General features: G+C 39.3%; 1 protein-coding gene across 5 annotated transcripts in view; it reads right to left on the reverse strand.

Moving 5' to 3' along the window:
- The window catches only part of FAM214A (family with sequence similarity 214 member A), a 97,455-nt gene extending 77,392 nt beyond the window's left edge, over window positions 1-20,063 (reverse strand). Inside the window, exons 1-2 of one of the 5 annotated variants that reach the window (XM_032416952.1) lie at window positions 19,916-20,063; window positions 18,677-18,793 (exon numbers count right to left, since the gene is read on the reverse strand). In XM_032416952.1, the coding sequence (XP_032272843.1) occupies window positions 18,677-18,692 (16 nt within the window). In that variant the 5' untranslated portion in view covers window positions 18,693-18,793; window positions 19,916-20,063. The other 4 variants (XM_032416951.1, XM_032416950.1, XM_032416949.1 and 1 more) reach the window with 4 other exon arrangements.
- Between the last annotated feature and the right edge of the window lie 840 nt (window positions 20,064-20,903).

Consider the following 20,903-nt stretch of genomic DNA (forward strand, 5'->3'; position numbering starts at 1 on the left):
AAATGACAGATTCTGCATTTTAAATTTTGGAGAATGTTAGCAGAAAGCTGGTAAAGTGAAACAGCTATAACAGAATTAAATAAACCTCATGTACCTTTAGGAAAAACTCAATTGTTAAGTCCCCAAAGCTCTAATACTCTATTTGCTTGGATTTTTAAAAATTCACTAACTTCAGACTATGTCATATAGTCCTGTTTCCAAAAAATATGTCTAAACTCTCTGGCTACCTGTAACACCTCAAATGCTAACATATCTGAAACTGAACTAATTGTCCTCTGAATAGGATTCACCATTATTATCGCTCCCAATTCCCTAAGCTTACAAAATTTGGAGACAACCAAAATAGCCATTAATTATGTGCTTTTTAAGAGCCTGGCACAACCACTTTATTCAGGTGGTTGTGCCATCATAACAAAATCAGATTATGTCATTATAACAAACCTATGAAATGAATATTTTTATTACCTCAATCTCAACCAATGAGGATAATGAAGCTCAGAGAAGTTAGGTAATTTGGTCAAGGTTACTCAGAGCAGGTGACAAAACCAGAACCCGAACCCAGGCCCTTCTAATTCTTCCAGATGCTAAAACAATCTCTAGGATTAAATGTGCTGTCAAGTTAATTTAAGGGGTTGGAACTATTACTTTAGTTTTAAATAAAATAGGAAAAAAGAAAAGATCAGCTACCACTGCAGAGCAAGACTAAGTAATGACTTTTGTTTGGGGGGACAGAGTGTTGGGATGGAGCAATGTCAATTGTCTTTGCAATTGTGGGCTGACAAAAAAATTTTAAAGCCATTGCTCCATGTGATACTGTCTCTCAATTACCACCATTCCCTGCCATGTCCCCAAATAGATATTTGGTTCAACCTTATCACATTCAACCAACATGGACTTTGAAAGCACAGATTAAAGGCTGATATTAAGTTTTATTTTACTAAATAGTTTAAAAAAGAAGCAGCTGCTAGAGATTTACAACCAAAATTCACACACCTCACATGCTGCCACAACTCAGTTCCATAAACCCTTCTTTACCAGGGGTGACACTACACTACTAGAGACACAAATGTTTAGTGATCTTTAAAGATACAGAATGTATAAATTCTGTAACTTATTGCAGATACCTTTTTGTAGAGAGGGAGACAGTTGTTTTCTTTATCCTCATTTAAATGCTACAATCGGTCAAAACTGTTCATTTTCAACATTATTTTAGTTTATACAATGATGCCACCCAGAAAGCTGGTGGAAAATACTTCTCATTGACTACCCTCAATAGTTTCTAACCTTTTAGACCAGGAAGGTTTTAGCTGCATTGCCTAGAGGGCAAAATCAATAAGGCCTCACGAACTGAGCACCTCAACTGAAACTTGCAATTACTGAGAAATAAATTTCCATTCCTCATTCTCCAAAACAGAATATCCAATACACACACACACACACACACACACACACACACACACACCCCTTATATTCAAACCAAAAATATTTGAGATTACTACAAATAGAAGAGGGTAGTGGAATGCAGGAGTTCTACAGATCTGCGCAGGCCATCTGATAGGCTTTCATCTGGGCCACTTCCCCTACTCCCCACCTGAGCCTCTTTCAACACAGCACAGGGTAACCCTCCAGTCTTGATTTGTCTGTTGACTCAGGAAAAAGTCAGAAAAGACCACAAGTTCCAGAGGCCATGTTAGTTCTTGCTCATCATTGCATTTCCAGCACAGCACATTATGAAGATTTGTTTCAGAGAAGAGAGGGAAAGGGATCCAAATATCTCAACTTTTACTATATTTAACAGTAAATTCTAAAAGTGGTTATTTTACCAATATATTATGTAATCACTAATATAATATTTATCGCAGAAGGCATTGTTCATAAGATTTCAGATGACTTTGAACAAAAAGAACATTTTGTCAAAATAGGTGCATTTTGGTAAAAACATCTTAGAATCAAGCATTTCTGAAACAAATTCCAAGTGTTTTGTACTAAATCAAAGCAAGCATTCCATGTTGTCAGTCCCTTGACTTATACAAGAGTCCACATAAATTATAAAATATTATATACAATATCCTACAGAACACAGCTGGGGCAAATTGTCTACCTGAAGCTATACTTAAGCTATTTTAATACAGAATGAAATATGAATTATGGAGTGTGCTAGTAGGACAGCAAAATGGCTAATAATTAGGGTGACCATAAAATTCTTTGTCTAAACAATGAAACAGAATGAAAGAAGACAACCATGAAATAGGATTGGACAGAGGTAACAGACGTAAACCAGGACCATCCCAGGTAGCATTTCCATCCCATCCCAAGAAAATCTGAACTTCTGGCACAGTTAAATAGAGATATAAAATGGTTAACTCAAATTACTTTAATTTTTTAATTTTTTAATTTTTTTAAAGATTTTATTTATTTATTTGAGAGAGAGACACACAGCGAGAGAGGGAACACAAGGGGAGGAGTAGGAGATGGATAAGCAGGCTTCTCGCGGAGCAGGGAGCCCGATGCTGGGCTCGATCCCGGGACCCTGGGATCACGACCCAAGCTGAAGGTAGACGCTTAATGACTGAGCCACTCAGGTGCCCCGCTTTCATTTTTTAAAATGAGAATTTTCTTATTCCTTGAAACTCACTGATGTAAGTCAAAATATAAAATTTATATATTTGAAATAATTTAAATTGTGTATCAGCTTTTCAAATGCTCTTTAAAAAAAGTTAACCATGTACAATTCACTACATCCTAGGATACTTTTGTCTGAAAGGAGAAAGATCAAGTCTTCATCCACAAGGCACTGATGGTGATTAAGCATGCATAGGCAGTTAAATGTTTTTTCAAGTGTCTAATAAATGCCAACTCCATACCAACCACTGTCACAGGAGTGAGTGAAAGAGTCAGATGTGTCCCAGCCCTTGGAGAACAAATATTCTAGGGAAGGAGATAATCTAATGTGAACAAATGAAGGAAACACAAATTATGCTATATGTTCTTTCAGATCCTAAAGCATGCCAGGTTCTTTCTAAATTCAGGACCCTTGCACATACTACTCCCTTGGCCTGGAATGTTCTTCCCCTCAATACTTACATAGTTGGCTCCTTCACATCCTTGCCTCACTTTCTGAGACGCCTTACCTAATCATCCTAACCAAAGGGGCTTTTCCCTGCCCTCGGTTAGTCACTCTCTTAGCCTTTGTAGTTTCTCTTCAGAACACTTACAAGATGTACCTATTGGGGTGCTTGGGTGGCTCAGTGGGTTAGCCAACCAACTTGGTTTTGACTCAGGTCATGATCTTAGGGTCATGAGATGGAGCCCCGTGTTGAGCTCTGCACTCAGTGTGGAGTCTGCTTGATGATTATCTCTCCCTCTGCCCCTACCCACCACCAACCCCTCTCTCAAATAAATATATTGTTTAAAAAAGAAAATGAATGGGGTGCCTGGGTGGCTCAGTTGTTAAGCATCTGCCTTCGGCTCAGGTCATGATCCCAGGGTCCTGGGATCGAGCCCCGCATCGGGCTCCCTGCTCAGCAGGAAGCCTGCTTCTCCCTCTCCCACTCCCCCACTTGTGTTCCCTCTCTCGCTGTGTGTCTCTGTCAAAATAAATAAAAAATCTTTAAAAAAAAAAAAATGAATATGTACATATCCTACTTGAAGAAATGTTAATATATTAATAGGTAACATTTTATTATTTCTTCAGAATCAAATAACTATTCTAAGCACTTTACATGGATTACTTCATTTAATCATTATGATAGCCCTTTTAGTACTATAGCTAGCCCTGTTTTTCATATGACAAAATTAAAAGACAGATTTTTCTCTGTATTTCTATATAATAAGCTTACACTGGTAACTGATTTTTAAATTTCACATTATCTCTAATTTCATTTATTTTTTTTTCTTTTTAGCATCCTGTTTCAAGGATGAAATATGCCTTTCACTTCGAGTCTATTACCATTTGACTTTCTTCTGAAAGTAGGTATATTTTATTTGGAGAATAATGTTAAAATAAAACCACCTAGTCTATGTTTCTTCCGAGTTCCTTGAGGGAGGCTGATTGATCATTAGGTCATTTCTGGTGCAGAAACTAGAGGCAGCTGTGCTCTTGCTAGAGGTAGAAGTATAGACACACTAGACTGGCTAGCAGGAAATTTGAGTTTTACTTTCATCGTTGGACAGATTACTTCTTTTTCTCTGGGTCTTGTTTTCCTAACTATAAATATAAAAGAGACTCACTATTTCTAATGACCTTTCCAACTCTGATTTCTAGCAATAGCATGATTTTCAAAGTAACTTCAGAATAACAAAAGGATTTTAGTGTCCTGAGCTCTTGGTGATGGAATTTAATCTGTACCACTAAGTAACCTGAGGATTTTTTTTTTCATTGTTAGCTATTCAGAGTTCCCTGGCAGATACCTGAACCCTGCAACATAAGCTACAAGAAAAAGCACAGGTCAGGGCTGTTATATGCTGGACTGTAGAAATCTGCCTCCAGGACCAGCATTTAATCAACACAATTACTAAGATTTGAACACACTTCCTCAAAAGCATAGGTATATTCCTTATCCCAACTTCTGAATGAGTATTCCAACTTAACATACATTTCAGACAAACAATTTTTAAGGAGTTATGAATGATGGGATCTAAGATTTCCTGCTTTGTGCTCTTTCTACCACAATACACTGAACAAATCCCTCCTAGGGACAAAAAAAAAAATTTTTTTGAAGCTTTGGTGTGAAAATGTTTATTTGGTTGGGTGGCGGGGAGGAGACACATCCATTCCCTCCTTAACACAGGTAGGAAAGCTTATTCAGTATTGGGGGGGGGTCTCCTTACTCCCATAGTTCACATGTGGTTGGAAGATACAAAGGCCTCTAATCCCAGAGTTTATGATGTTTCTGCCAGCAAATGTCTGAAATGAGAGAAAAATTTCCAATTTTATCCTATTTTTCTATTTGTTATAACACACAGCTGCTTTAAAAGTGCAGTTTAACTATTCTGACAAAAGAGTATCTAGCCAATAGCTATGGCATTGCCAGTATTATATACATGTTAATATTCCCAAGAATTTTCATAGAAGGGAACAAGAATCCCTCATACAATTACAAAGAATGGTGGCAAAGGGGAAAAAAATGGAGAAGAAAAAAGATTAGCCAACAGTAGAGATGAGTGTCAGGTAATTTTTATAATATCAGGTCATAATGTAATATTGAGAGCTAAAAAATGATTTTAGGGGCGCCTGGGTGGCTCAGCCGTTAAGCGTCTGCCTTCGGCTCAGGTCATGGTCCCAGGGTCCTGGGATCGAGCCCCGCATCGGGCTCCCTGCTCAGCGGGAAGCCTGCTTCTCCCTCTCCCACTCCCCCTGCTTGTGTTCCCTCTCTCCCTCTGTCTCTGTCAAATAAATAAATAAAATCTTAAAAAAAAAAAAAAAAAGAGATTTTAAGACTGCCAGGTATTCAATAATAATTCTCTGCTGGTTTATAATGAAATTAAATAATCGAAATATACTGTCAAGGGTGCCTGGCTGGCTCAGAGCAGCGTGTGACTCTTGATCTCAGGGTTGTGATTTCCAGCCCCACATGGGGTGTAGAGATTAAATAAATAAAACTAAAAAAAAAAAAAAAAAAAAAAAAAGAAATATAATGCCAAATTATTCTTCCAAAAAGGTTCTCTTTAATCAGACCAAACTACTTAATGATGCCCACTATCAAGTGAATGAAGCTCAAACCCCTTAGTGTGACGACATTCAAAACCCTAATTTTCCTCATTCGTAACTCCTACAATTTATGTTAGTCTACCTGCTATCCCTTGAACATCTTAATTGCTCAAATTGTCCTTTCAGTCCTCCCTGTCTCAAACTCTGTAAACTTCTACCTATCCCAAACATACCTGTCTTTTAAGTCTCAATTCAGCTGTTGTCTTGGACAAAGAGTCTTTGCCATGAAATTAATCACTCCAGCTGAAATTATTTCCTACAAACTCTGATGGTAGACATTTTTACCATTTATTCCATTATCAAATGCCTTATGTTTGTGTAGTTATTTCATCTGATCCTCTAATAACTTTGAGAAGTGGGCATAAATATTCCCAATTAGAAACAAAAATTGATACTGGAGAGTTAATTCTTAGGGTTATAAAACTAATAAATCACAGGAAAAAAAATGCATAAAATTTTCCAGTAATAATGAGTTTTATGGTATATCACAAAGATAACTAAAATTCATGCAAACATTCATTTAATAATAAATTATTTATTGAGCAGCTACTGAACGTCAGGTATCAGTCCACACATCGGGAAACATAGCAGTGAACAAACATCACTAAGTCCCTGCCCTCATGAAGCTTACATTCCTATTGGGGAGAAAAAAAGTAAATAAATAAATATAGAACATCAGATCAAGCAGTGATAAGGACTACAAAGAGGAGTAATGCAATGTAAAGAGAAAATAAAAGAGCTGTACTTTTCCTAGGATGGTCAGGAAGGCTTCTTTGAGGAGGTGACAACTGAGCACAAAGTCAAATGAAGGACAGGGTCATGAGATATGTATTCCAGAAGGGGACAGAAAATGCTAAGGCCCCATGATGTCAACGTGCTTGTGACTGAAGAACAATAAGATCAATGTGCCAAGAGTGCAGGGATCTTAGAATACTAAAAAAATGAGGTAGAGAGGTAGCCTGAGGCTTTAGGATTAAAAGCATAATTCCTCCCAATTCAAATATAATTCTTTTCAATCAAAAAAAAAAATCTTGGAATTTCATCAATACTCATTATTCTCTTAAATCTATTTTGTCCAAGTATTTTTTAAGCTAAATAAGGAAAAATCTGCAAATATCTTAATTGTCCTATATACATGACCTAATTTTTTTCCCCAAACACCAATACTTTTACTCACTTCTACCTTTACATATGCTTACAGTATAATCTAAAACCTTTCTAAATGTTGTTCAATATCAGGGTCTAACTCCTTTTCTGTAACAGGAAGCAATTTACTTCCTTAAAAGGCAACATGACTAAAGACAATATTGGGACAACTTGGGAAATGTGAATATAAACTATACGTTAGATATTAGCATTGTGCCAGTGTTTGATTCCTTGAGTATGATAAGTGCATTGCAGGTATATAGGAGAATGTTCTTACTTTTAGGAGGTACATGCAGTGATGTGATAGTAAATGTCTAACAACTGGCTCTGGAGAGGGAAAAAACCTGGTTTTTGACATTGCCAATTTCTATGTTGTAAATGGCCACTATAGAGGATTACAAGCAACTGACTTGAAACAGAAATGGGAAGAAATGTACACAATCAGCTTTCATGAACTGATACCAGTCGGTTCCAAGTTGAAGTACTCAGGGTTGAAGTATCACGTCTACAACTTTCTCTCAAATTATGAAAACAAAAAACAAAAATGAAAACCCCCGTGTCTACTTAATTTACCCACCTACCTATTGAGAGATAAAATGAAAGTGGTAAGATGTTCACAATTAACCAATGAAAAGGCATTTGATTAATGATATGATTCAACTTTTCTGTGGGTTTAAATTTTTTAAAAATTAGATATAAATTATAGAGCAAGCAACGTAGGAAGTTTAAAGAACTCCTATAGCCAATTCTTTTGTAAAATGATTAAATCAGAATTTTGTGCATTAGTATCCTTTGATCAAGTACACCAAATATGACAGTTTTAACCTAAAGTTATTTTTTAAGACCACCATCTCTTAAGGAGGGCACTAGTCATGATGAGCACTAGGTGTTATACTGTAAGTGATGAATCACTAAATTCTATTCCTGAAACCACTACTATACTATGTTAATTAGAATTTAAATAAAAATTTGGGTGGAAAAAAGCAATTTTCCAATATTAAGTGATAAAATTACATATTCTTTCACTATTATAAATTTAGATAGAAATAACCCACTAGAGGGCGCCTGGGTGGCTCAGATGGTTGGGCGTCTGCCTTCGGCTCAGGTCATGATCTCAGGGTCCTCGGATCGAGTCCCGCATCGGGCTCCCTGCTCCTTGGGAGCCTGCTTCTCCCTCTGCCTCTCTCTCTCTCTCTCTCTCTCTGTCTCTCATGAATAAATAAATAAAATCTTTTAAAAAAAAACAAACTAGAGGTGCACCTGGGTGGCTCAGTTGGTTAAGTGTCCGATTCTTAATTTTGGCTCAGGTCATAATCTCTCTCTCCCTCTGCCCTCCACCTCCGCTCATGCTGTCTCTCTCTCTCAAAAAAAAAGAAAAGAAAAGAAAAAAAAATATGAGGGGCGCTTAGGTGGCTCAGCCCTTAAGCGTCTGCCTTCGGCTCCGGTCATGGTCCCAGGGTCCTGAGATCGAGCCCCGCATCGGGCTCCCTGCTCTGCGGGAAGCCTGCTTCTCCCTCTCCCACTCCCCCTGCATGTGTTCCCTCTCTCCCTGTGTCTCTCTCTGTCAAATAAATAAAATCTTTAAAAAAAAAAAAAAGAAAGAAATATGATAGCACTTCACAAAAGAAAATTGTTAATTTGGTTAAAAAATGTAAAAGAATTTTCTAGATGTGAGGATAAGCTTTATAAATGGCCTGATTTCAGATACTGATAACAAATTTTAATTCCATTCAAGAACATATAAGTTTGGTAAGCAGGAGAATAAAAAATGGAAAATTCATATTAATTTAAAACATTAATCCCAATGAAAAATCAGTTGTGCTCCCAAAGGATAAGTTGTTTTTTAAGATTTATTTATCTAGGGGCGACTGGGTGGCTCAGTCATTAAGCCTCTGCCTTCGGCTCAGGTCATGATCCCAGGGTCCTGCTCAGTGGGGAGCCTGCTTCTCCCTCTCCCACTCTCCCTGCTTGTGTTCCTGCTCTCGCTATCTCTCTCTCTGTCAAATAAATAAATAAAAACTTAAAAAAAAAAAAAAAGATTTATTTATCTATTTTAGAGAGAGACAGAGCACACGAGGGGGGTGAGGGTTAGAAGGAGAGGAAGACAAGCAGACTCCCTACTAAGCGGGGAGCCCAATGTGGGGCTCAATCCCAGGACCCTGAGATCATGACTTGGGCCAAAATCAAAAGTTGGATGCCTAACTGACTGAGTCACCCAAGTGCCCCTCAAAAGGATAACTTTAAGTCCAAATAATGGTCATACTTGGAATAAATATTATTACTTATTAATAGTGTGAATTATGATTAGATTCACAGGCTAGCCTACCAAAGGTTTTTTAACCTACAATGACCATTACTTGCAGCATCATGGAAGAAGTCTGAATTCAAAGTAGAAGGGCCATGCTCCAAGCACTAAAATCAATCCTGGGTAATATTCTGAAATGAAGAAAAAAGCAATGTGGGGCACCATCTCACCACTTAAATATTTTCAACCTCCCTCCAGTGTCCACCTCTGCTTCAATCTCTCTACCCTAACGCTGCTCTAAATGTTCACTGTGGTGTATTATCACCCAGAAATAGTTGGTGTGTTCCAATTACCTACTTTTCCTCTCGCTGCATGCACATTACAGATGTGTAGTTCAATGCTAGTTTTGAGTTCCTCTAGTAGTATATTGCAGAATACAAGATTCAGAGTAACAATAAGGATCTGCTGATCTCTTATGCCTGTAATGACTAGTCTTCACAACAGAGCATGAAAACACTCATTTCCTCGGTGCAGCTGATTCAAGCTGTGTATCCCTGGAAGTAAAACACTTAGCAATCCCTATCCTGTGCCAGGCATACACTAGGTGCTGAACCATAGATTCTCAGTTCATCTCTCCCACAGTCCTTAAGGTTGATGGTGTTAGAACAAAAAGACCTTAAGTTGAGACAGGCTATGCAATTTGCTCAAGGTCATTTGGCTGGTTAAGTGCTGAAGTTAGAATTTCTATCTGTCTGACCCTAAAGCCTCAGGATTTTAACTCTTCCTGCTTTATAGCATGCTGCTAAAAAGGACTCAGTGAGCCAATTTTATACCAAAATATGGCCATCATTTTAATATTCGTTAAAAATGTTTAATTAAATATATATTTATTAATCTAAGTGAATCTCTAGTTGGTATAATTTTAGTCAGGAGACAGATAACTTTGAAAATAGTAAAAATCAGGCACAATGTGAATGGATGTTTAGTTGAGTGTCCCCAACTAAGATGCAGTTAGCTGTGCTTAGCAGCAGCTGGCCCTTTGCTCATCTACACAAATAATTATTCCCACTGGGTAAACTAGTCAACATACATAGCACTTCATAGCTTATAAAGTTCTTTGACACATCTCACCTGAAGCTCAGATGCAACACTTTGAGTCCTGGAACATTTACAGAAGAGAAAACAGGTCTGGGACTTGACCCCAGTCATAGAACTAAGTGATAGAATGGATCCTGAATTTAAACTCTAAATCCTTTGAGTCTTTTTCCTATTAACCTAAGCCTACCTCTTGTACTCATAAACCTGAAGTTCTTCAACCACTTTAACCTCTCTCCCTAGAGAAATAGCCAACAGGAACAAATTCTGCATGGTGGATGGATGGCAGAGAGCTTCCAGCAAATGTTTGTGGGTGGATCATTTGTTAATCAGATGTGTACAAACAGGGACCACCTATACCAAATAGCTTTTGCCTACTCCTTTGTTATTTTACAACACAGTATTTTAATTCAAAGAGATTTAATCAATTTAAAAATATAACCTTCCTTTAAGTTATGGGCAAGTGTATTTAAAATCTATTTTTTAATTGTGCATAAAGTTGTGATAATAGCCTAAGAGTCAATAATTCAAACAAATCCCTAAACTGGCAGAATTTCAGTAGGTGTGAGTACAACAGTGATTGCTGACCTCTGCTTCTACTATTTGCTCCACAAACATTGAGAAACACTAGTCATTCATTCATTCAACGAATATATATTAAGCACCTCCCATGCACCTACACTGAATCTACCATATATAAGGATATCTGCTAGGTGATGGGAATACAGCTGAATAAGAGACAAGGTTCTTGGCCTCAGGGAACTTAAAATCTAGTTGCGGAGACAAACAATTAACAAAAAATGACAAAATGTGGTCAATTCTACGAAGGAAACAAGACTGCTGACATAGAACAACAAAGGGCATCTAATTTAATCAGCTAACATTAATTGCACACTTAAGACAGGGTAGTCAGAGAAAGCCTCTAAGAAAAATGACATTTAAGCCAAGATCAAAAGGAGCCATCCATTTCATGTCTGGAGAGAAAGGCTTTTTAGGCAGAGGGAATAGGCCATACAAGGCCCTGAATGATTGTCAAAAACCCACAAGGTAGGCAGCAGGAATGGGCAGGGTGAACAAGGAGAAAAAAATGCAAAAGGCCTTCTTACTGGATGAATATCTTTCATATAAAAAGGAAAATATGAGAAAACTCAACTCAGATTACTGCTAAGTATCATGAGTATTACACATCGATTACTGTCCAATATTTTGACTTTGGTACTGGTGTTGTTACCCAGTCTATCCTGTTTCAGCTTAATACAAATGTCTGATATAATAAAGGAACTATTCTGATTTTTCATCCATTTGAGCAAAGACAGAACTACTGACAAATTGACTTTGGTTTACATACTGAAAAAGAAGTACTGTTTCCAGGTATTACAATTTGCTTTTTTCACTACAAAAAAAAAAAAAAAGATCAATATTAAGTTAAAATTCTAAGTCTGATATTACCTCAGTTTTTTTTTATATTATCTCAGTTTTTTAATATCCTCAGCCTCAAATGGGAGGAAAACATTCCCATAACTAGATACAAAGTTGAGAAGACAAAAAAGTAAATAAAATTTTCTTCATTTAATTTTTTTCTATACTTGCTCACAATGTAGAATGCTCAGGTTCCATGGGTTTGTTCACTTTTTGAAAAGGAAATCACCTTTGAAATCATGCTCCCTATATACACATTAGCCTCTGAAGTCTGCCTTCCAATTATCTTTTTTCTCATGCTTCAAAGAAATGACAGTGTTCCATCCACTGAATCATTTCCTTCTTACTAGATGACTGGCAAAAACATATAGACAGGGAACGTCTATGTCAATCCCATTAGTGTCTAATTTCAGAAGTTAATTCAAGTTATTTAACAGCTACTGATGTGTCAAGACCCATCAGTGTCAATGGATGATAGACCAACAGTAACTTTTGACTTGAGATCACAGTGCATATGAAAAATATGTACAGTTGAATTAGCCCTTTTGTCTTCCCCATCTTTCTCTAAATAACTGACTTCTTAGAGTATGTCTCATAATAACAAAAGCAGTTCAGATTTGAATGTTTACTATGTGCCAGCCATAGTTCTCAGCAACTTAAATACATTTATTTAATCCTGAAAATAACCCAAAGCAAGGTACTATTACTCCCCCCATTGTAAAGATAAAGGTGAGGCAGAGAAAAGTTTTCCAAGATCACAATACCTACCAGATCTATTTTGTGTTTTCCGCAAGCTAGTTTGGTCCCAGTATCTTGTAATATTTTAACATAACTCATTGCTATCCATCAGAGGATTAAGAATATATACCTGAGCCTGCTTCACATCAGGGCGAGCCCTCTTGTTCGCTGTGTGACCTTGGGTAACTTGCCAAATATCTCTGTGACTCAGTTTCATTGATCTATAAAATGGAGCTGACAAAAGCATCTACTTCCTTGAGCAACTGTGAAGACTACATGAATTATCCATGTAAACTACTGGGAACAGTGCCTGGCACATAGTATGCACAAGAGTTAGCTATTATTAATATTACCACTATCACCTCCACCTGGGAATTTAATAAAAGGCTGCTCTACTTAATCAACATTTCTTTTCTTTTCCTCAGACATCTGTCATTTCTATTGTTTGATTTACATTGGCTAACAATGAACTATTTTAAGTAAATAAGCAAGGCAACTAATTCCCTTGCTATTCTTTTTTTCTAGGTCTTACTAGTTCTTTCCTATTTCATTTGCCTAGGAAGGAATTGCTTGAGGCTAACAGGGTTGCAGTATACCCGAGGTAAGTTCTTAAACTGCTGTAATACTAAGGCTAGGGGCGCCTGGGTGGCTCAGTCGTTGGGCGTCTGCCTTCAGCTCAGGTCATGATCCTGGGGTCCTGGGATCAAGCCCCGCATCGGGCTCCCTGCTCAGCGGGAAGCCTGCTTCTCCCTCTCCCACTCCCCCTGCTTGTGTTCCCTCTCTCACTGTCTCTCTCGCTGTCAAATAAATAAATAAAATCTTAAAAAAAAAAAAAAAATACTGGGCGCCTGGGTGGCTCAGTGGTTAACCGTCTGACTTCGGCTCAGGTCATGATCCCAGGGTCCTGGGATCGAGCCCTGCATTGGGCTCTCTGCTCAGTGGGAAGCCTGCTTCTCCCTCTCCCACTCACCCTGCTTGTGTTCCCTCTCTTGCTGTGTCTCTCTCTGTCAAATAAATAAATAAAATCTTAAAAAAAAAAAAATACTGGGCGCCTGGGTGGCTCAGTGGTTAACCGTCTGCCTTTGGCTCAGGTCATGATCCCGGGGTCCTGGGATCGAGCCCTGCATCAGGCTCCCTGCTCTGCGGGAAGCCTGCTTCTCCCTCTCCCACTCACCCTGCTTGTGTTCCCTCTTTCGCTGTGTGTGTCTCTGTTTGTCAAATAAAGAAATAAAATCCTTAAAAAAAAAAAAACAAAAACTAAGGCTAAAGCCTAAACTTGTATTATAATAAAAAGGATGAGGGGGGAGTCTTAGTTCATTAGGCTGCTGTAACAAAATACCATAAACAAAGTGGCTTATAAACAACAGAAACTTATTTCTCACAGTTCCAGAGGCTGGGAGATCCACAATCAAGGCACCAGCAGATTCAGTCTGGTGAGAGCTGGCTTCCTCATAGATGACCATCTTTTCACCATCACTTGAGATGATGGAAGGGCTTTCTTCGGCCACTTTTATAAGGGCACTAATGCCATTCATGAGGTCTCCATCCTCATGACCTAATCACCTCTCAAAGGCTCCACCTCCTATCACCATCACTTTGTGGGGTTAGGATTTCAACACATGAATTTGGTAGGAAAGGGGGAGGAGACACAAACATTCAATCTATAACGGGGAAAAATTAAGACTACTCCTCTCAGTTTTAACTTCAGAAAACATCTAATTGTTTGGTATTTTGTTTGTGGAACAGGTTTTACACTAATAGTGTTTATTTAAGAATGATAAATGGCCTATAATATGCATTTAAATATGAATTGAAACAGTATATTTGAATTAATTTATTGATGATTTACTAGATTTTATAGGTCTTAGTCTTTTGTAATTGTTGATAAGCTCAGATAACCTTCTTAGAATTGTCTAGTGAAAAAACTGTTTCTAACCAAAGCATAAAGCATAGCAAGCGAACATTTTTTAATTAAAAAGATTTTTTATTCTACTAAGATTTTCATACAATACAAAAAATTTAGGACTTCAGAAATACCACACATATATAACACAAATAATTATTAAACATTAAAACATAAAATATTTTAATTGTTTCTATGCAAAAGCCATGCTTTAGACTTCTAATACTGGGCATTCAATATCTATCTAGGACTAGGTCCAAACTTTGCATCCTTGGGTATAAGGTAGAGTAACATTGTTGACCTCCCAGCTGCCCAGCTCTGGTCAGCAGTTAATGCATTTAATATATTTAAAAATCTATTCCCAGGAAGCTTAGTCCACCCATTCCACCCCCTACATTTTAAGCTATAATTATAATAACAAATGAAGTATAAAGAAATTATACATATATGTGAAGCATCCTTTCATAGCTTTTATGTTTTCTCAGATGACTACATATTAAAAGCTGATTAAATCTGCTTGAGCCTTAGCAGATTGAACACTATGAATACTAAACAGAACAAAATATGAGGTTATTGCACATTTGATTATTTTTCCTCTGTTGAACATTATTTTGTAACTGGCCAACCATTAAGCATCTAAAATGTCTTAACATGATAAAAGGTACCATTTATTTGAAACCTACTATGTCCTAACCATGGTCATATTTCATTCTAACGACTATAAGAAGTTAGGCTTATTCCCACTGTACACAGAACCTGAGACTCTCAGGGATTACCTAGATTACCTAGCTAGCAAGTAATGGAACAAGGAACAAACGTAGGTCTGATGTGCTAATGATAACATCAAAGACTCATCTTTGGCTGCACTGCGCAAGTAATGTTATGTAACTACTTAAAAATTAAAAAAAGGGGCGCCTGGGTGGCTCAGTTGGTTAAGCGACTGCCTTCGGCTCAGGTCATGATCCTGGAGTCCCAGGATCGAGTCCCACATCGGGCTCCCTGCTCAGCAGGGAGTCTGCTTCTCCCTCTGACCCTCCCCCGTCTCATGTGCTCTCTCTCATTCTCTCTCTCTCAAATAAATAAATAAAATCTTTAAAAAAAAAAAAAAAATTAAAAAAAAATTTTTTTAGGGGAGCCTAGGTGGCTCAGTCGGTTAAACATCCGACTCTTGATTTTGGCTCTGGTCGTGATCTCAGGGTTGTGAGATCCAGCCCCCACTGGGGCTTGGTGCTGTGCCTGGAGCCTGTTTCTGTTTAAGGTTCTCTCTCCCTCTCTCTCTTCCCCTCCCCCCCCAATTTTTTTTTTTACCTCAGACTATGGTAAAATACTATAACTACTGTGAAATGTAGCTATTACCCTATACAGTAACGTCTTAGTTATCTGAAAGTACAGTAGCTCTCCTAAGTGACTTTCCCTTAATCAGTTAGCAAGATCCACCAATGCTTTCCCTAGCCTCCATAAAGCAAACTGGCAGACCATAGCAGCGAATAGGGCACTTTCCAGTTGTCTGCACATTTCTATTTCTTCTAGTTGAGTTGTATGCTTAACTAGAATTTGGTGTTTGTTCTCAAAAGTTGTTTACGCCACCCTATTTATAATAACTAATTTATTTAAATATTATACAAACCAATGAAATGAGTGCAAAAAAGTTATTTCTGTGAAAACTGCTGAATGCTTTGGAAAGAACATATTTGATGAATATATATTCCTTCTTCCTCCAAAACAATTTCCTGTTGACTTCTGTGTACGCAAGACACATATAAGAGTCTGTGAAACATTAATAATTTTAAAATGTTTTTAAATGTAAAAGATACATCCTCAGATTGCTCTGCAAAGTCTTATTCTACTTTTAAGAAATCAAAACTAGAAATCTCAGGAGAAGGTGGGGGGGGGACTAGAAATCTTAGGTGTATATTATTGGTGCGATTTATACAAGAAAGATCATATGTAACTTTGAGAAACAGACCCCATTTTACCCCCCAAAAGAACCTTGAGCATAGATAAAAAGAAATAATTAAAGCTGTTATTTTTATGGTTCCTCACTTAAACCGACCTTTTAAACTAGTCAACCAACTACTTATTTAGAAACTCTCTGAAGCTCAGCTGTATCCTGCTAAGCAAATATCTCAGTCTCTCTCTACACTAGAATTCATACACTTTACTCAGATTCTGAAAGAAATCTGAAGGGTTCTCCTATTTACTCTTATTTTATAGAGAATTCAGTGTTAAGTATGGTTACTGAGTTTTCTAGCCCAGAGACTAAAAGCAGTGAAATTAAAAGGAGGCAAGAATAAACATTTTAACAACAAAGACTGTTGATAGCATGAGAATTTAAAAATCAGATCTTACAAAAAAAAAAAAAAAACAGGCTGAAGTGATTTAAGCTAGAGGCAAAAACAACAACAACAACAACAAAAAAAAACCCTCAAATTTAAATAGCTCTATTGGGCATTTCTAGCCCTATTTTAGAGGTCTGTCCACATATCATGATTACAATGGAAAATATATTTTTGGCATTTAAAGAGTAAAGTTTTAATTATACAGAAAACTCACACAGTGTCTTAGACACCAATGTAGAAAAAAGTGAAATATTACTGTCATCTAGCTAAGTATTGCCCATCATATGCCTTTCCAACTGCAGGTCAAGAAATCAATTCAGTGGGTTGTGACAGCAAATTTTAAAAATAGAAAGTAGAACAGAAAATACAAGACCACACTCACATAGTGTGAAAAGCTTATTTCTGCTTATCTATACTATTTTGCAAAATAAAAGATACTACTTTAAGGCCATGGGCCTGAAGACCCATATTATTATTATGAAATATAGTCTCAATACTAAAGTTGCAATTCTTTACATCATAATGCTAAGGAAAGCTACAATTTTAAAGAGAAAAAAGTCACTTCTTTGAGTCTTAATAAATGTATATTTTTCCTAGTAATCAGTATGTACGTGTATATATACTACATAGTATATACTATATACTACATACTATATACCAGAGTGTGTGTGTGTGTATACACACAGATATATACAGATATGTTATATATGTTTTATATATATATATATATATATATATAAAACATTTTATTGTGTTTGGTACTAGTTTGGGCTAAAATAGAGATGTATGCAAATATTATTTTTTAAGCTGTTTACAACCTTAAAGCAAATTTTAACAACAACAACAAAATCCAAAACAAATAGCAACTTTGATTTTATTTGCTTATTTATTCTGACATGCAATTACTGATCTTGGGGCCATTTTTCCAAAGTCACAACTTTCCAAAAGTCTCAACTTGGCATTCTACACAAGCAACCTCCTTAGTAACAATACACTTGATAGTATTTCATGCATACATAGCTGATTTTAAGAAACAGCCAAACACTTAAAACTAATTTAAACCACTAATGTAAGTATGGCTTTCTCCACTTCTTTCTAGTGTGTTTTATTTTTTTTTAATTTTTTTTCTAGTGTGTTTTAAAAGACACTATTACCAAAGACATATTTTAACCAGAAAAGAAAATTCGTCTTTTAATACACTTTGAAAAAAGTATGGACATAACAACCAGTTTATTACATATCTTTTTAAAAATGAGCATTTAATTCATAGGAGGCTAAATTAACATTTCTAATCTTAAAGGCTTAACTCTTGTCATTTAGTCCAGCTCCCTACCAAATACAATAATCCTCTTCCAACAATGTTGCTTAGTATCAAACCCCCATCTGACCAAAAAGCCTTCACTCCTAACTACTACTATATTAATAATCTTCTCAACTTGGTCCTTGCCATTAATCAAAAGAAGATTGATAGTTTTTAATTCCTTTGAAGTCCTTGAAAAACAGAGTATACGTCATTCTCATAAATCCAGAAAATACAGGTTTAGAAAGGAAATGACCCATTTACTTATGCTGATATTTAAATAAGCCCCTGGAGTACTTTGCAAACTTTTAGAGTTTGCCTAAAGCACAAAAATCAGCTAGTAAAAGCAATAATCATAATAAAATACTTGTCAACTCAATCTTAAATTTTCTCAATTTATCAGGTTCAAATTCTCAAGGTGAAAACGTTTTTAAACTTTAAAGCTGAAGTTAGATTGACTTTACCTAAAAATGAGTATTGTAAATCTAAAATGATGCAAACTACTGTGGCAACAGATACAAATGCCGTTCCTGATAATCTCATTTTGAGTTACACTAGAGTATCTCTTGAAACTACTACTTTACACTTCTGAAGAATATATCCTCCCATCTAGATCCTAACTTTCCTTCCACATGCCCTTCTCTATCTCACCAGCTGGAACCTGTAACAGAAACAAGCAGTCATATGTAATGGACAAATAACTGACCCTGCTACAAAATTAGGTTAACACTTATAAAATGGGGCACAGGAAAAAAAAATCCTACTTAAGTAAGTCATTTACCTCGGTCTGGCTTCATTTTCACATCCAGTTTCCACCCAGCGTGCTGTAAAGTACACTTGGGGGCTCCTTCAACAGGCTTGCCGCTGATTCTGCGGGTACTGCTCCGTTTTCAAAATGCTAAAAGGGACCAAAATAAAATTAATCTAGTCCTGCTCCGACACCCGGATCTTGCAAGAAACCTCCTGTTAACAGGCCTCTTCCCGGCACTAACTACGATGACAGCACCATCGGCAGCTCTGAAAAAAGCAAAACTCTATGCACCGCCTCCCCCATCTCCTCGGGCCCCAGCACCCCTCTTCCCCGCCCGTGTGCTCTCCAGGCCAAAGTGTCCTTCCTTGACACAGCGTCTCTGAACCAAAGAAAGATCTATTTATAACCTGGAGGTACAGGCAAGGAAAAAAAAAAAAGGTTCAAGCAACACAAGCTAACTAACCCCTTCGTAAAAAACGCCGCTGGGAACAGTGGCACTTCCGCAGGGGCTGGTATAGAAATTCTCCGTCCTGCTGCCTGCGCGCAGGAAACTCTTCAAGACCCCTAGCGCCGCGCCAGGAGCTCCGCCCGCCCCGCAGGGCCTCACCTGTGTAATTACCCTCTGGCTAGCCTTCCTGTGGCAACCGCGGCCAAGTTTACACAATAAAAGGGTCAAAAGAAACGCAGTCCTCTCCTCGAGCCCAGCCCCCCAGCCCCAAACGAACTCTACTGGGCTGTCCCGGGTCGCCCCCCGACCAAGCCCCCAGCCCTGCGCGGCCAGGCCTGAGGTCGGCCCCAGGAGGGGTGTTTACAGCTGGGCGCTCGCCCCTGCTCGGCGCAGCCTGCCCTCCGCGGGCCCCTTCCGTCCCTCCACGGCCCCGGATTTCCTTCAGCCCCGGCGCACCGAGCGCAGCGCCTGCCCCTCTCCCCGCCGGAGAGTTGTTTTCATGGCTCCCTCCACCGACCTCTGCTGACTAACTCGCTCTCCTCTCCCGTCCCAAACCCTCCTCCTGTTGGCACTTCTCTCCGCCGCTCGCCCAGCAGCTCACATCACACTCCCACCTCAGACCCGAGGCTCCGAGAGGCGCAGGGCCGGCGAGAGCGGAGTGTGGCGCGCAGCGGCCCCCGGGGCTGCGTTAGAGGACCATGGGGGCCCGAGACCACAAGCCCGACGCGGCTCCCCGGCGCCCCTGTGGCCATCCACCCCCGCCTCAGCCGCCGCCTCGCTCCGCTCCCAGCGCTCAGCCCGTCCCTCTGCCCGACTCGCACCCGAGCCCCGCGGCCCCCGGGCTTCGCCCGCCCGTCGCCCCGGCCGGCCCGCTTGCCCCACGCCTCTGCCAGCTCCTCGCCCGCCCGCTGTCTCTAGCTCTGGCGCCCCAGCTCCCGATCCCCCTCGCTCGCCCAGTTCTTTCTCTGCTGTTTGCCCTGTCAAAACACTGCCCGGGTCACGTGTCCCAACAACAGCCAACCCACCGCTCGTCACTTCCTCCCCGGCGGCCTCCGCGGCGGGCGCCCGGTTGTTATGGTAACACTCCTCACGCCCCGGGGCCCTAGCCCCGGGGCCTGGGTTTCGGTGCAGGTGCCCGGCGGCTGCAAGAGCGGGGGGGGGGGGGGGGGGGGCGGGAATGGCAGCTGCGAGGGGCCGGCGGAGGCCGGGAGGCTGGAGAGGCTGCGGGGCCCTGCCAGCGCTGAGAGCCGGCTGCTGGCGTCTGGGACCGGGACTCGGAGCTGCGCTATTAGAGCACAGGGTAACTGGGGAGATGTCATCCAGGGCCTGCCCCAGACGTGAAGGATAATTATAGTCTCCTCCTCCTCCACTTGGGATGTTGGCTCTGGGTTGTGACCGAGCCCGAGTGGATTGCAGCACATGGTGGAACCCGGGTCTAATGTGGTAGGGACAGAAGAGGGGGCAGCCATGCGCGTCAAGGAGTGAGGAGTTAAAGAACAAGAAGCCCCTCTCACCCTAGATTTCCCCAAATCACTAGAGATTTTAGTAGGATTCAGAACCCAAGCTCCTGAGGTACTTGCTGTGCTAAAAATAACTTTTACAACATCTAAAACACTGACTCATGGCAGGAGGACACTTTTGACACCGTGTTATTGTTGAGGAGCTGTAATTTTGTTGTCCTATAACAATGTGACATGATGACATTTCGTGTTGTGATGTCGTGTCATCACTTAAACACAAACAGATGACAAGGATCTGCTGTAATTAAAAAAAGCAGTCCTAACAAGGCTGAAGCTATTAGCTGCTCAG

This window comes from Phoca vitulina, unplaced genomic scaffold, assembly GCF_004348235.1.
Source record: "Phoca vitulina isolate PV1807 unplaced genomic scaffold, GSC_HSeal_1.0 scaffold20, whole genome shotgun sequence".
NCBI lineage: Eukaryota > Metazoa > Chordata > Mammalia > Carnivora > Phocidae > Phoca > Phoca vitulina.